Below are 16,078 nucleotides of genomic sequence, written 5' to 3' on the forward strand. Positions count from 1 at the left end.
GAGAGGAACTAGGAGAGGAACCAGGAGAGGAACCAGGAGAGGAACCAGGAGAGGAACCAGGAGAGGAACTAGGGGAGGAGCTAGGAGAGGAGCCAGGAGAAGAGACACACAAAACCAGACAGCATTGGGGGCTAGATACAAAATGTGGGTTTGTTTGTTTATGTCAATTAATATCAGTGTTTATTTCATGTGGTTAATATATTGACAAGAATGGGTTTTGATGGCAACCTTATGGTTGTTTATATATTATTTCATAAGTTTTATGTTAACATGATAAACATAGGATACGATTATCCATTGTTTTGTATTGCTATGTTAACAACATCAAATGTGCATGTGTGCAGATATAAACATTGCCCCAGTGACAATTGGAATAACTACCTTATCATAAAGGCTGTTTTTATTTTAATTGTAGTCCTTTTGTATCCCCCGCTATAACTGACATCATTAATAAACAAACTAACTCAAGGCCACAAGAGCAACGGACGAGAGAGGGGCTAGGGACACACATGTGGCTCTCTAAGACACAACAGCAACAAGGGAAACGGGAAAGGACAGATCCACCACGCAGAACAGAGCGATCATCCCATACCTCCATCATATCTATGAGCCAGAGCAACCTCTCCTACAGGGGAAGGGGACAGAGGAAGTGGAGCAGTTTGTTAGTGTACTGTCGACATGGTGGTGGTGACGGCCGCCTGTCCACCCACCGTCTGCTCAGCCCGCCAGGCAGCCAGACAGCCGTGTGCTCTCAACCATCCTATGCTGAGTCAACCACAGTTGGATCCTAGAATATTAAGCCTATACACGTTTTTTTTCGCATTCCAGAATACTTAGGTGAGCATTCTAGAGCACTTAAAGGTGTAGTTGGTAAGATTCAAGTGCTATTATTTGAGCGTCGGTTGTTAGAATGCCGTAGCCCACCCTCAGCTATAAGTGAGTGAATAGCGCTGTCCATTTCGAGTTGATGCCTCTTTAACGAGACAGTTTACATTTTATAACCGCTCAAGGCTTATTACTGACCAATCAGGGCATGTCTTAGCTGACAGGGTCAGTGAATCCATCTTGCCTTTGAATAACAGCTAATGCAGCGCTTCTCAATGGCTTAGAGGGAGGGAGCAGAATGGGAGGGCCATCTTTTTGGACTTCTTTTATTTCTTCTTCCTTCTCCCTCTCTTCATAACTCTCAAATTTTACTTACAGCACCTTTAATTCCACCTTTAACAGCAAGAATTTAATTATATTTAGGGTAAAATGCCGGAATAATCAAGTGAACAGTATAGCAGGATATTGAAGTGAGTAGCCCCCCCAAGAGCTTTGGGGATAGGGGGTACCTCTGTGACTGTGAACTGGGATTAAGAGCATAAACCAAACACATTGGACTGGACGTACCCGGGCAGAGCTTAGGGTGGTGTTGGTCATGAAGCTGGCGGAGGAGGAGGTCAGCGTGTCGGGGTAGGACACCATGGACTGGGAGTCTGGGTGGAGGCCCGGGGCTCCGGCGGGGCCCTGGCGGCCCTTCAGAGCCTGGATCTCGCGGCGCAACACCAGCCCGTCGAAGCGCTCCAAATCCTGGGGAGTGACCAGGCCGCGCACCTCTGAGAGCAGGGAGAACTGGAGGGCGGAGGAGGGAGGAGAGGGGGAGGGGGAGGGAGGAGAAGGGGAGGGGGAGGGAGGAGATAGTCGGTAAAGGTATTGTTGAATATTGTTTTGTACGAAATATTAAATTTCAAAATGACTGCCATTTTGAAGATCCTTTCTTCCACAGCAATTGACAGTATCTTTTTCTCTCTCTAGTTCTTTCTGTGAGGCATACATCCTAACTGTTAAAAACATGGATTTGAGAGGCCACAGAGGAGAATTCTTATTGTTTGAATCTCCAATCGAAAAGAGAAACTAAAGATACAAGATGGATCGTGGTGTCTCAAACTGCAAGCACAGAAACTGTGGCCAAAAAATGAAACAAAGACGCGAAGTGTAACTGGACCAGAGCTGTCAAGAATCCCAAGTAAACCCAGCAATCACCCCAAGTCTCTGGAGGAAAACAGGTTTGACAGGGCACCCCTACGCATGCTGCTGCCCAACAGCAAGGACACACACATATATGTGCACCTACAGGTACACACACAGACACACTCACACACAGTCAAAATACAAAAAGTATTTTCGGTGCAGTATTTTTGACCGTTTGCACGCACACACACACACACACACACACACACACACACACACACACACACACACACACACACACACACACACACACACACACACACACACACACACACACACACACATCCTACCCACACAAATGCAGTGGGCACACAGTAACACACATTCAAACCAACACACACACACAGCCCTACACCCACATACTCACACATGCTGCAGACAACACAGACATGTCCCCGCCCCCCCCCGCCCCCCCCACCTTAGCGTGTGTGTTGAGCAGCTCGAACAGAGCCATGACCAGCGGCTCCACGGCGATGTGCCCGTCGCGGTACTCCTCCACGTAGTAGCCCATGGTCTGCCGCTCCGCCTCCGTCAGCAGGTGGCGGGCCTGCTCCTCCAGCATGGCCCGCGGCTGGTTCACCACGCTGGTCAGGGTCACCTGGGAGCCCGCCACGCCCTTGTAGAACACCGGCTAGGGGGGGGGAGAGGCATGGGGAGAGGGTGAGTGTGGGGAGAGTGGGAGGGAGTGGGAGAGAAGGGGAAGATGGATAGAAGAGGGAGATGGAGAAAAAGATGGGAATAGGGGAGATGGAGAGCGAGAGAGCGAGAGCGAGGGAAATAGATGGAGAGGGAAATAGATGGAGAGAGAGGGAGAGAGAGAGAGGGGGATGGAAATAGGGGAGATGGAGAGAGAGAGAGAAAGAGAAAGAGAGAGAGGGACAGAGAGGGAAATAGATGTAGAGATAAAAAATGTAATGCGACACAGGGAGTAAGAGAGAGATGAGAGAGATACATTTACAACACATGAGTGAGACCTAATTTAAAGAGAGAGCAGAGTACACCAGTGTCTAAGGTATTTGGGCTTCGTGCTGAAGGCTTCTTGAGATCCACCCCCATGTCCATAGTCGTGCCTTGAGCCAGACACCCTTACGCCTTCTTTTTCCCTAATGACGTGTATCTGAGTTCACTGTAAGTCTTTCAACTATAAAGTGATAGAGAGAGCAAAGAAGACATCGCAATATAGGGAGCTGGAGATAACATTACCATTGTACAGGGAAAGAATGAACCCATAATTGGATCCATACATTTCATCAAGGAATCACGAACAAACCCCATCCAATTTATTGCAAACACACCCCTACACCAGCAATAACAATAGCTGTGGATTCACTAAGGGAGCAGCTTGTTTTTCGTCGATTTCAACTTCGCAGGCTGACTCCTGGGAATAGACCTGCTGAAACGGATCAAATAATGATGAAGGCGAGGATCATGAGGAGGATTATGCAACAGTCTCTTGAGGAACGGTTGGGAAGCAAGCAGGAAAAACAACGGAGAAGGAGAACGAGAGAAGACGGAAAACAGGGCAAAAAGAGGTGGAGTGAAGGATGAGAATAACACTGTGGGAGAAGAGTAAGAAGTGGAAGGTAGGACAAGGAGGGGTAGGATGACAGGAGGTATACAGGGAGGGGGAGCAGGTGGAGGGGGGGAGAAGGTTGAGAGGGAGCAGGAGAGGGGAGAAAGGGAGGCACAGGAGGTATTGGAAGAAGAGGAAGAGGACGAGAGGAGAAGAAGGAGGACGGAGGGAGGGAGGAGAGGGTTGAGGAGAACAAAGTAAAAGAGAGAAAAGGGGGAGGAGGAGAGGGAAGAAAGGGAGGCACAGGAGGAATTGGAAGAGGAGGAAGAGGACGAGAGGAGAAGAAGGAGGACGGAGGGAGGGAGGAGAGGGTTGAGGAGAACAAAGTAAAAGAGAGAAAAGGGGGAGGAGGAGAGGGAAGAAAGGGAGGCACAGGAGGAATTGGAAGAGGAGGAAGAGGACGAGAGGAGAAGAAGGAGGACGGAGGGAGGGAGGAGAGGGTTGAGGAGAACAAAGTAAAAGAGAGAAAAGGGGGAGGAGGAGAGGGAAGAAAGGGAGGCACAGGAGGAATTGGAAGAGGAGGAAGAGGCGGGGAGGGAGGAGGTTGAAGAGGAGCAGGACAATAATGGAGGGAGGAGAGGAGGAGTAGGAAGAGGAGGACAAAGCGGGAAGAAGGAAGAAGAGGGAGAGGAGGAGGAGGAGTAGTAGTAGTAATAGGAGAAGAGGGAAACATGTAAAGGTCAAATCTTGTGGGGACAAAAGAATACGGAGCAAGGCAACCCCCTGAGATCAGGACGTAGATTGCGTGGGTGTAGGAGGTGGATAAGGGGGACAGTAGCGTTGGTGGTGGCGCTGGTCGAGGTGGTAGATGGAGACCAATATGAGGGGCAATACATCAACCTGGACAGAAGCAGAACACGGCTATGAGTTGCTGCCTGATGGACCCAATCGCTCATCTCCCCCCCGATGTATTAATTATGCCATCACCGGGGTACTGAAACCCCTTCCTCCATCCATTACCCCCCCACGCTTGGGGTAGTTACCAGCAGCAGATGGAAGCAGGGCAGGTGTTGTAGAGGTTCAGAGGACAGGGACTCTTGTGAGTCTCTGAGAGACTCAAGGTCCCCATTACACCTGAGTAGCATATACATTACACACACAATCCTTTCTCCATGCTGAGGTCTTCCGTGTTCACTCACCAAGCTATTCCAACAGGGAAATGCAGGTTTTCAATAATAGCAGTCTGGACATGTCCGTAAATGCAGGTTTTCTTTAGCTGTAGTGGCTGCATGGTGAACTGTGAACAGTATTTCTGAATTTATACTGTATTTCTGAGTTTATAATTATGACATATGACACACAAATGTCTCCATTTACCAAAAAGCTGTATCCATTCTTTCCCTGGCTGGCTAAAGTGGTCACCCTACCCTCTAGGACTTAATGCTGCAGCTCTTCGGAACCGCAGGTGAAAGAGCTACGATGGACAGAAAGACGACAGTTTGACCTTAAAAACAGTGTGTTCTACTCTCTGCCCTTGCAGAGTGGACACAGCCTTCGTAACAGCCTGTGAGGAAGTCTTTCCCCTAATTCCAATCAGGGGCTGCCATCAGTGCCACTGATTACAATAGATTATCCCTCACAGTAGATTTCCATTTTCATGGAACTTAACGTTTTTTAATCTCCGTTTCAGTTAGCTTTTCAACGCATGCAACAACTAATAATATAACACTAACTAGGCACTGTCTTCTTTCAGATCAAATTCTAAACAGATCGATAGAGCTCCACCACCGATTCCCCCAGATGTTGATAGCCCTGGCAGCCTGCTTGATGTGAAAACTTGGCCCTTCAAAGTCTTTAATAAACTAAGACAATGGTAATGTGTAATGTTTGGCGCACACTCTTCCCTCTCACTCCATCTCACCTCCTTTCTCTAACACTGTCGCCTCCAATAGGATCTGAGTGTCTGCAGCTTGTCTTAAATTAACCGCTTCATCTTCTGCTTCAAAGTCAGCACTTGAGGGCATTGCAGTGTGTGTGTGTGAGGGTTTGTGCTTGATTGCAAATGTATGTTTGGCCGCTAATAAGTGTGCATGTACAGCTGTAAACTGTCTGTGTATCTGTGTGTTTTCCTGCGAGAGTGCGTGTGTGCGTGGGTGTCTGCATGCGTTTGTCCGACAATCCGAAGAACCCAGCCACCGTATCTCCATATCGTGTTTACACTTCATTTTCTCATCCCGCCCCTTCCTTAAGCTCCGTCTCCTGATAGGTCATTAATCCAACCTATCAGGAGCGCGCTGTGGTGTCCACTTACAACACAGTCCCCCAAGGTGAACCCCTCCTGCTGTCCTCTCTCACCTGCATCTTTAATCACCTCGACGCCCCATCTTGTCAACACAACACCATTCCACCAACACAACCCCTTCCCCCACTCATTCAACTCAAGGACAAAATCTAATGAACACACACAAGCCCCTTTTGATGAAAGATCGCTCTCTAAGCTCATCGTTTACAGCGTTGCAGCGCACTGGGGCACTTAAGCCATAAAGGTAAAAAGATAAGGGTGGGATTGAATGACAAGCAGCTTCAGCGTTGTAGCTGAATATTCACTATTATAACCAGCAGACGTACACACGTGCACACACACGTGCACACACACACACACACACACACACACACACACACACACACACACACACACACACACACACACACACACACACACACACACACACACACACACACACACAAATTAAAGACTTAGTAGTAATCACTTTAAAATGCAATCAAATATGTTGTTAATCCCTAAAAGCGAAATGCCACCACATATAGACATAGGGCATAAACAAGCTTGACAATGTTGTCAAGCTTGGTATTAACAGGCTTGACAACCGCAATACCCACAACTGAATTGATCTGAAAGTGAATTCAGATTACTTTGTCGTTTGACATTTTATTACAATGTTTACATCTTAATTTCTACCTTCTGATAAAGTCGAAATCCCCTCGGATGCGCCGATCACTCAGTAGAGTAAACAGACAGCCGGCCGACACAGCGAAAGGCAGACTCTGAGCCGTTTCAACATTTGAGAACTACACACCAGTCGCCTGTTTGACTGCTTTCACTCCATTGGGGTCATCAGTCTGTTGGTCTGTCATACTAACTTATAGCACACAGCTGCTCAGCATCACAGACTGACAGAGACAGATAGCTCCCTCTCCCTGCAGGCCACGATGCCCGATCTCCCGCCCACACCCTGGTTCCGGTCCAGAAGGATCCCACCACCCCCCTCCTACACCCGATGCACTGCTGTCTGTGAACAAACCAAATCAAACACAAAGATGGATTTTTCCATTTTCCCCACAGCTATAAAACCTATCCGCACGAGAGGGCACATGACTTCACAAGACAAACCCATTAGAACCGCGGTCTCTCGGAGGGACTTTAACCTCAGAAAGTTAGGGAGGTACGAGCGTGGAAGTGCAGCCACTGAGCTACAATGGGAGCGGTTCCATTGGAGGCACTTGAACGGTCGCCACCTTTGTGAGGTTTCAAGATGTTTGGCAGGTCATGCAGAAGCGGCCTGTGGTCGGTGGAGTGTAACGCTGGAGTGGACCGAGATAAGGACCGACTCCTTTGGAAGAGGCTGCGGGTTATTATGACGACCGGGGTATTCATCGTCAGGGGTGTCCGCGAGGACTGATGAGGATCCATAATCGCTGGAGCCCCCAGAACACACACAAGCACACACACACACACACACGTACACACAGACGCATACTGCTGTGATGACTCAGCCATGAGTTAATCAAGTTAAGAGACTGTTATGTTCCTCAATCACGGCCTCAAAATGTGAGTGCCCTTGTGTGTGTGTGTGTGTGTGTGTGTGTGTGTGTGTGTGTGTGTGTGTGTGTGTGTGTGTGTGTGTGTGTGTGTGTGTGTGTGTGTGTGTGTGTGTGTGTGTGTGTGTTCTTCTGCATATGTGCTTGCATGAGTATAATTGCTTGCTAGTGAGAGTGTTTTAATGCATTTGTTCAATAATTTGAGTGTGTGTGTGTGTGTGTGTGTATCTGTACGCAGGTGTGTGTTTGCACATGTGTTCGGACATTTGCAAGTGTTTGTGTGGTGTGTGTGTGTGTGTGTGTGTGTGGTATATGAAAATGTGCGGCCATATGTTTTTGTGTGCATTACTTTGTGTGTAATCTGGGTTTGCTCCATCGGCGCTCAGCCATGTGGCGTGTGGGCTGCTATCAGCCCCACTCACCGCACCCCTTCTCCCCAGCTCTGGGGTACCACCGCTCCGATGTACTTAACGCACGCGACATGTGTACACAGTACACAGTAAATAGGGAATCCCACTGGGTGCATACCATTACTAAAAAAACGCCATACAATGAAATAGAACAGGACTTTGAATGTTTGTAATAAATTCAACTTCTGGATTTAAAAGAATTAATAAAATATACATGAAAACATGTTTGAAAGAATAAATTCTTAGAGAAAATGAACAAACGCAAGCTTGTCAAAGGTATTTTCCGGCGCTTCTTCCACCGGCAGGATCTTGCTGACATTTCTGCAGATGCAGGCAATGCAAACATTGTATTTTTCGAAGTTATGATTTATGTCTCCATGGAGACCCCACTGGTCTAATGGAACAATCAGTGACTAAAAGTGAGCTAACTGAACTGCATCGAGTACGAAAAGGTTTGTCCACAAAGAACTTCTTCTTCAGAAAGATTGTACTTAGAAGTTATTTTTCAGTTTGAGAGGCTGGGCATAAAAGTGTCCGGTAAATGGCCTGTGTCATTGTCTCCTTCATGGTTAAGCAGAAATGTCACAAATAAGTGTGATAGAAAAAAGATAGTTAGAAAACAAACGTTGTCAGTATTTTTATGGGGAATAGAGCACGACAAAGTTTGTTTTGAAGAGATTGCATTAACAACTTCTCTCTAAAGCAGTGGTTCTCAACCTTTTTTGAGCAAACGCCCCCCTGACCTTACCCTGATCCTCTGGCGCTCACACTCATGTCATATTGCTTAAAGGTGTCATTGCATCATTTTTCATTGATTTTGCGGTGGTCACTAATAGCAAAGGAGTGAACACAGCCCTCTGAGTCGGTTTTGGTGAAAAATATATAAATAAATATGAATGAATATTCATGACATGAAAATGTCTCACCTTTGATTGGCTAGAGTTGAGGAAGAAATGGTTGGATTGAACATTCATTCAGCGTGACCACAGCGGGGGCACTCCCACGACTCCCCCCCGCCAAGTCTGTTTGACTTGGCGGGGGGGAAGGGTGCGGAAGGACAGAGAGAGAGTCATGTTTGATTGTGTTGTGTTGGTTATTGAACTGTTAACCCGCGAACTTGGGTTATGTTTGTAAGCGATAGAGATCATGACGATAGCTGATGTAACGGGAGTCCGGGCGTGTGCAGGACCGAACCGCGCTGTATGACCACTGTTCCACTGCGCATAGACAGTAAAAAGTAGCTGAGACGGTAGAGGGGTTTGAAACCAATGGATGAAAGGCTGATGATAGGCTGTTTATTTCAGGTAGCCTATTTTTTCACCAAAATAGATTGAAAACGATCAAAGTTTAAAATCCCCCCCTAAAAAAGAAAAAGAAAAATCACGTTCCCGGTGCCCCCTAGGTTGTGCGAACGCCCCCTAGACCCCTGATCTAAAGGCAGTCCAGTCGCTTTAATAGCTTTAATTACCACCTGTGCTGACCTCGTCTCTCTGTCCTTCACTCTTTCGTCACTCAATAAGCTTGGGTTCACATATTCTATTGAGAAAATTGAAGCCTAGTTTCTTGCTTTTGGTATGTGTTTCAGTGCTTTTGAGTGCTCAACACTCCCTTTTGAATGAGCTGGGGAGTCTAGTGGTTTGGTGTCTCCTAGACGGAGACTTGTGGGTTTGAATTCTAATGTCCACAGTCCACCCTTTAGCCACCCTTGAGCGAGACGCCCCTAACCCCTACGTGCTCTTTAATGAAAGGTAGTCCCAACCTTTCACTTTAACACCTTTTGAGGGCCACCTGACGAATAAGTGGTCACACATAATAATTAGTGCAAGAAGGCTGTGGCCAGAGGGAAGCAGTGGAAAGGAAAAGGCAGGAACGCTGCCTATGCTCCGGATTATTGAGGAAACACAAGTGAATACAAAACACCAATGGAAAACCCTTAAGTGGAAAGCATACGATGCAATGCACTATGCTACGATTAAAATAAAAGCCATAATACTATACTAATTGAAGGAAAATTGAAGATATATTTATTTTCAATTATCTATTTACGGTAATTGTTTCTATTATTGTGTATGTGTCTTTTTCCAGAATAAAACCCCACGTACAAAAGGCAGTACCCTAGTCTACCACCAGTGGTGTACCAGAGTTGAACACATACATATTAAGCCTTTTTAGGAAGTCAAACATTCCCACACATTCATATTTCATATGGTCACATGGTTCCTAAGGGTGCATATTATCGGATAACTTTCATACTATTTATGATCTACTGTTTTGTTTTTGTCTGGCACCAGAACAAGCTTGCGGTGTTGGAGTGTTTATTGCTGGAACAAAGGGTCAGCCCTCATTGGATCAATCACACAGGAACAACACGATCAGAGCGCCTTTAATAAAGCGGGATTGGCTATGTGACCTATTGTAAATGAATTAGCTTATGGGGCTCAGCTTGGCCCCTGGGCTGTAATTAAGGATGGAGCGGGAGAGTTAGGGAAGACGGAGGGACGAGGAGGAGGAGATGGGGTCGAGAGAAAAAACTGAAATCAGGAGGGAAAGGACAGAGAGAGAGAGAGAGAGAGAGAGAGAGAGAGAGAGAGAGAGAGAGAGGAGAGGCCTTGGATAGGTGAGAGGAGCAGAGAGAAGGAGAAAGATAGAGATGGAGAAATAGGGAGGAAGAGAGGGACAGGAGTGGAGGAGAAGGGGGGAGAGAGAGAGAGAGAGAGAGAGGAGAGGGATGAGAGGAGATGGATGGCGGATGAAGCCGAAAAGAGGAGAGAGGAGAGAAAGGAGAGGCCTAGCAATAGCTGGGGGATAACAGTGGAATATGTTAAGAAGGACCAGATAACCTTTCTACTTTATTTAACCGTCTCATACACACACACACACACCCTGGGAACAGGAAGTGAAATATCGTCTCGGTAACAGCTGCCAAGCCTCCAAGCACTGACGCTAAAGTTCCCTGCAACATCAAGCTTTTTTGCCATTCCTACTGAACGCACGCACGCACGCACGCACGCACGCACGCACGCACGCACGCACGCACGCACGCACGCACGCACGCACGCACGCACGCACGCACGCACGCACGCACGCACGCACGCACGCACGCACGCACGCACGCACGCACGCACGCACGCACGCACGCACGCACGCACGCACGCACGCACGCACGCACGCACGCACGCACGCACGCACGCACGCACGCACGCACGCACGCACGCACGCACGCACGCACGCACGCACGCACGCACGCACGCACGCACGCACGCACGCACGCACGCACGCACGCACGCACGCACGCACGCACGCACGCACGCACGCACGCACGCACGCACGCACGCACGCACGCACGCACGCACGCACGCACGCACGCACGCACGCACGCACGCACGCACGCACGCACGCACGCACGCACGCACGCACGCACGCACGCACGCACGCACGCACGCACGCACGCACGCACGCACGCACGCACGCACGCACGCACGCACGCACGCACGCACGCACGCACGCACGCACGCACGCACGCACGCACGCACGCACGCACGCACGCACGCACGCACGCACGCACGCACGCACGCACGCACGCACGCACGCACGCACGCACGCACGCACGCACGCACGCACGCACGCACGCACGCACGCACGCACGCACGCACGCACGCACGCACGCACGCACGCACGCACGCACGCACGCACGCACGCACGCACGCACGCACGCACGCACGCACGCACGCACGCACGCACGCACGCACGCACGCACGCACGCACGCACGCACGCACGCACGCACGCACGCACGCACGCACACACACACACACACACACACACACACACACACACACACACACACACACACACACACACACACACACACACACACACACACACACACACACACACACACACACACACACACACACACGTGTAAAAGGAAACCAAAGAAAATATGAGAGAACACAAACATACCCGTATGCAATACATACGGCATACATTAAGTACAATGCGTTAGTTAGAGGGTGTGTTAGTGCGTATGTGTGTGTGTGTTGTTTGTTTGTGTGTGTGTCCGCGCGCGTGTGTGTGTGTGTTGGCAAAGGTGCTGCATCATCTGACTAGTGCCACGTGGGATTTTTCTTAATCACCGTATATTAATCACGCTGTTCCTTCACCACGGCAGTTACTCTGACTGCTGGACCTTTTGACACCGCACCATCAGTCCACGCTGCTCCTCAGCAGCGTGCAGGTGACTGACATGGGAGGGGAGGGGAGGGGACAGAGAGGGAAGACAGCTGGATGGATATAGGTGAGGGGAGGAGATGAGGTCAGGGGAGGAAAGGGGACAGGTGAGGGGAGGGGAGGGGACAGAGAGGGAGGACAGGCGGACACAGGTGAGGGGAGGAGATGAGGTCAGGTGGGGAAAGGGGACAGGTGAGGGGAGGGGACAGAGAGGGAGGACAGGCGGACACAGGTGAGGGGAGGAGATCAGGTCAGGTGGGGAAAGGGGACAGGTGAGGGGAGGTGAGGGCGGGGGATGGGAGAGGAGATTATTTGAATGTGAAATAATCGCTAGGTGACAGGCGAGGAGATGTGAGATTAGGGCAGGTGAGGGCAGGTGAGGAAAGACGATGGCAGGGGCGGGGTGGTTAGGGGAGTTGAGGGCAGGGGACCAGCATGCAGATAAGAGCATTAGATGGTCAGGTGAGGTGAGGGGGAGATAAGGGCAGTTTAGGGGAAATGAGGGCAGGTGAGGTAAGGGCAGGTGAGGGGAGATTGGGGTAGATGCAGGAATTTGGGGGCAGTTGAGGGGACAGCAGGGGAAGTGAAAGCAGCGTGAGAACAGCTCAATCCAGGTGAATTAAGGTAAGGGCAGATGAGGAGCACTGAGGGGCTGTAAGGACAGGTGAGGTAGGTAAGGAGGACAGGTGGTAGAAGCTGTAGCTATACTTGATGGTTAGTTACCGTGGCTGACTGCATCCGATTGTTACAGCCTGAGTTGCCCTTAAGAGAGATCTGCGCATTTCAATGTTATTCTAAAGGTCATAGAGAGGAAATTAAACTAACCAAACAGAAAAACATATTAGAACTGCAGCCCGGACAATAAACCAGAACCGGGGACGACATGATTAAAAAAAAGATATCTCCCGGGCAAACAATATGGATTATCTCAAATCAAGCAATATTTGGACTTGAAATGAATGGTTTAAAGAGGACATGGCTCCTGCATCTACTGGACACAGATTATATCTACAGTCATTACTACATTTGTTTTAGTGCTGACTGGCCAACAGTCAGTACTTCACATTTCATACTACCTAAATTGACCCAGTAGTACTTATTATTACACCATCGGTACTAGCCCCTTCAGAACTGTCTCCCAGTCGGTTCTGGTACACTGTAAAATGTCTGTCAAAATATGTTCTCTGTAAAGCATTTCTATCTTAAATTCATATGACGATAAAAAGTGCTAGTTAAATTCCCGAGACGGAGATAATAACAACATCAATTATTTTAAGCATTTGCGTAAAACTTCCCGTGGATTTCCGACTTGTTGTCCCTGAGCAAGGGCAACCGTTTATCGTTTTACGCACTAGACAGAGCGTGCTACCGCTAGCGGGGCGGTTTACGATCACGCAGTGTTTTGAATCGGGCTCCGCTAAGGGGGCCCGCCGCCACGGACCCCTGGGGGATCGTTTTATATGCTAGCTGTCTCTGAGCTGGAAGCATCTGCAGCACAGCGATAAGATAGACCCTATACGAGACCCCCCCGCAGCAGGGGACATCCGCTGGCCCTATTACCGACGAGATGGACAATACAAACACACAGCGGACGCAATGAACGAGACAACGCTCTTCAATAAACAATACGTTGACACTTCACCTGGCGAGTAGCAGAACAGCCAGAGATGGCAGATAGCATAGCGCCGTGGCTAAGAATGAGGCAACGTGGTCCACCATATTGGGACTGACCTTGAAGCTGGGAGTCAAGAGATATGCGTAGGTCATTGATATGGATGGTATTCACCTGTGGGCGACAGGTGGGAGGATTCAGTGGAGGGCTGATTGAGGGGCTGCATTCCAATAGTTCTATAGCGATTCCACTCACCCTCGCTTTCTAAATCTCCAGGCGTTTGCTGCTGGCGTTTCAGCTGACAAATTGGCTTTGGTCGAGGATATGTCGATGTTTCCCGCACAGGAAGATTTTCCGACTGCATCACTCGATGAATGAGGGATGAGTAACGGCCTCAGCTACACCAATATCCCACTGCTCTTTTCCTCAACCACTTTCTACTATTGCTCCTCTACTCAAAGGAATAGTTAGCAGGAAAAAGTTTATTGACTCAGCCCGGGTTTGAAAGGAGTCATTGGATGACATTATCAACAACATTATCCACGGTTAGTAATTCATGCCAGCCCTCTCGGATTATCTGACACGATCAGAAAGATAGAAGAAAAGTCCTCTTGGACATTTAGAGGACATGTAGAAAGGTAAAAGGGCTATTAGGGTTTCAGTTTGTCCTTATCAAACCATGAATAATATCCATATCACCCACTTAAGGTTATTTTATCCAATGAGACTTACTGTGAATTCAGAAACAGGTCATTTAATGAACACCAAACCCCCTGACGCCGTCTTTCAATAATGCATCAACGCTTAATCCGGAGGTGACCATATCAGCCAATGAGATGTATGTATGTATGCATTATGTATTTAATGCAAACTAATCTACAAGTACCCTTCGGGTTTGGGTGTCCTTTAAGGAGCAGGTAGGGGGTAGGGGGTAGGTATGTCATTTGGGTTTGAAACTAAAACCTTTCTGTTGGTAATCAAACATCATAACCATTAGACTAATCTGGCCCACACTAAACTCTGGGCCAGAGTGACTAGACTGAGGCCCTGATTAGACTAGGCTCTTTTTTCAGCCTGGTCAGACAGTATTCAGAAGGACAAAAATCTCTATGAAGAACTGTGTTTCCTGGTATACACAATATAAATCTATAAATTATAGTGGATCTCGTTTTATTTTTAATAAATATTTTTTTTGTTTTCAATTTAATTTTAATATTTCCAGGCAGTATAGAAACGGACTGCACTGGTAATAGTTTGCTCCCTACTGCTCTCCTGCCTCAAGCTATCCTCTGTACTCATTCTGCTGCCTTCTCCAAAAATTATCTAGCAGTTGTATTATAATTAGAAAATAATTAGAAAAGCACTATTACAGATCATTTCAGCATCAACCGTAGATGATAATCTTCAATTTTCCCACTGGGAAATCTAGTCTATTCCATATAATCAGACTTTATTTGGTTCTGTCTGGACAACATATTGCAGCAAAAATGTGAGCTAAAGCTAGCCATGTCCTATTCAAACATAGAACTTATACGTGAACTATATGCATAGACAATAAATAAATAAAATGTATTTAGGGCTTCGCTTGCTGATCAATAACTGACACCGTAACCATGGGTCCGCTCAGTTAGTTTTGTAATGCTGACCCAGAAACCTCTGGGTTACCCACAATCCCCTAGGTTACCCACAATCCCCTGGGTGACCCACATCCTATGGGCGACCCAGATTGTGCTGTTCCAGCGTCACCTTCCCCGTCTGAAAATCAATAAATTTAGCCCAGTTGAACAAAAACAAACCAACGCAACAAACGCCTCACACTAAATATAAACCAGGTTTACCTCATTGTATTTTCTATAAAAGTGTTTTCTAAAAAGTGTTATGTTGGATATTGGTATATTGGAAATAGTATTGTCAAGTTGACAAAAAATTGTGTCTTACATAAGAAGTTTTTAGCAGTCCTACTAAATTGTCTACTTGGCGAGATCTGCTTAAAGTGTGCACGTCTGTCAGAATTTTTTTTATTTATTCAGTAATTGAGAATATGTTGTCTGCCTTAAACAGAGATCTTTACAGTTCTGTACATGCCTGTTTTTCAAAATAACGTCTGATCATGGAGAATAACCTCTCTAAGTGTAAAGTGTATATTGAGCTCCAACCTTTGAAGAGCTATAAATTTGCCAAATCCTCAAAGAACATTCCTGTTACTTTATTGTATAAAATCACTAATCTGACAACGGGATAGGCCCAAATCTGTCCTCTCGCTCCCTGAGGAAGAAGTGATGCCGGTGCTCAGACGGTTTGTAAGTGATGAGGTGCAGGAGAAGGTGCTATGAGGTGTGTCAAATGGTTCGCCTCTGGCAAATGACACTGCAGCGTCGATCAGGCATTGCCGCGCATTGATAGATATTTAAAATGACTTGCGGGCCGTGGGGAATCACCCAAGCATTTCTTCCAGCTCAAAT

General features: G+C 47.8%; 1 protein-coding gene across 1 annotated transcript in view; it reads right to left on the minus strand.

Annotated features, from left to right (window-relative positions):
* The window catches only part of whrna (whirlin a), a 112,190-nt gene that overhangs the window by 18,267 nt on the left and 77,845 nt on the right, over positions 1-16,078 (minus strand). The window contains exons 7-9 of the mRNA XM_056578740.1: positions 2,432-2,644; positions 1,393-1,614; positions 593-625 (exon numbers count right to left, since the gene is read on the minus strand). Coding sequence (XP_056434715.1) covers positions 593-625; positions 1,393-1,614; positions 2,432-2,644 — 468 coding nt within the window. The remainder of the gene's footprint in view (positions 1-592; positions 626-1,392; positions 1,615-2,431; positions 2,645-16,078) is intronic.

The sequence above is a fragment of the Gadus chalcogrammus genome, chromosome 19, assembly GCF_026213295.1.
Source record: "Gadus chalcogrammus isolate NIFS_2021 chromosome 19, NIFS_Gcha_1.0, whole genome shotgun sequence".
Taxonomy (NCBI): Eukaryota; Metazoa; Chordata; class Actinopteri; order Gadiformes; family Gadidae; genus Gadus; species Gadus chalcogrammus.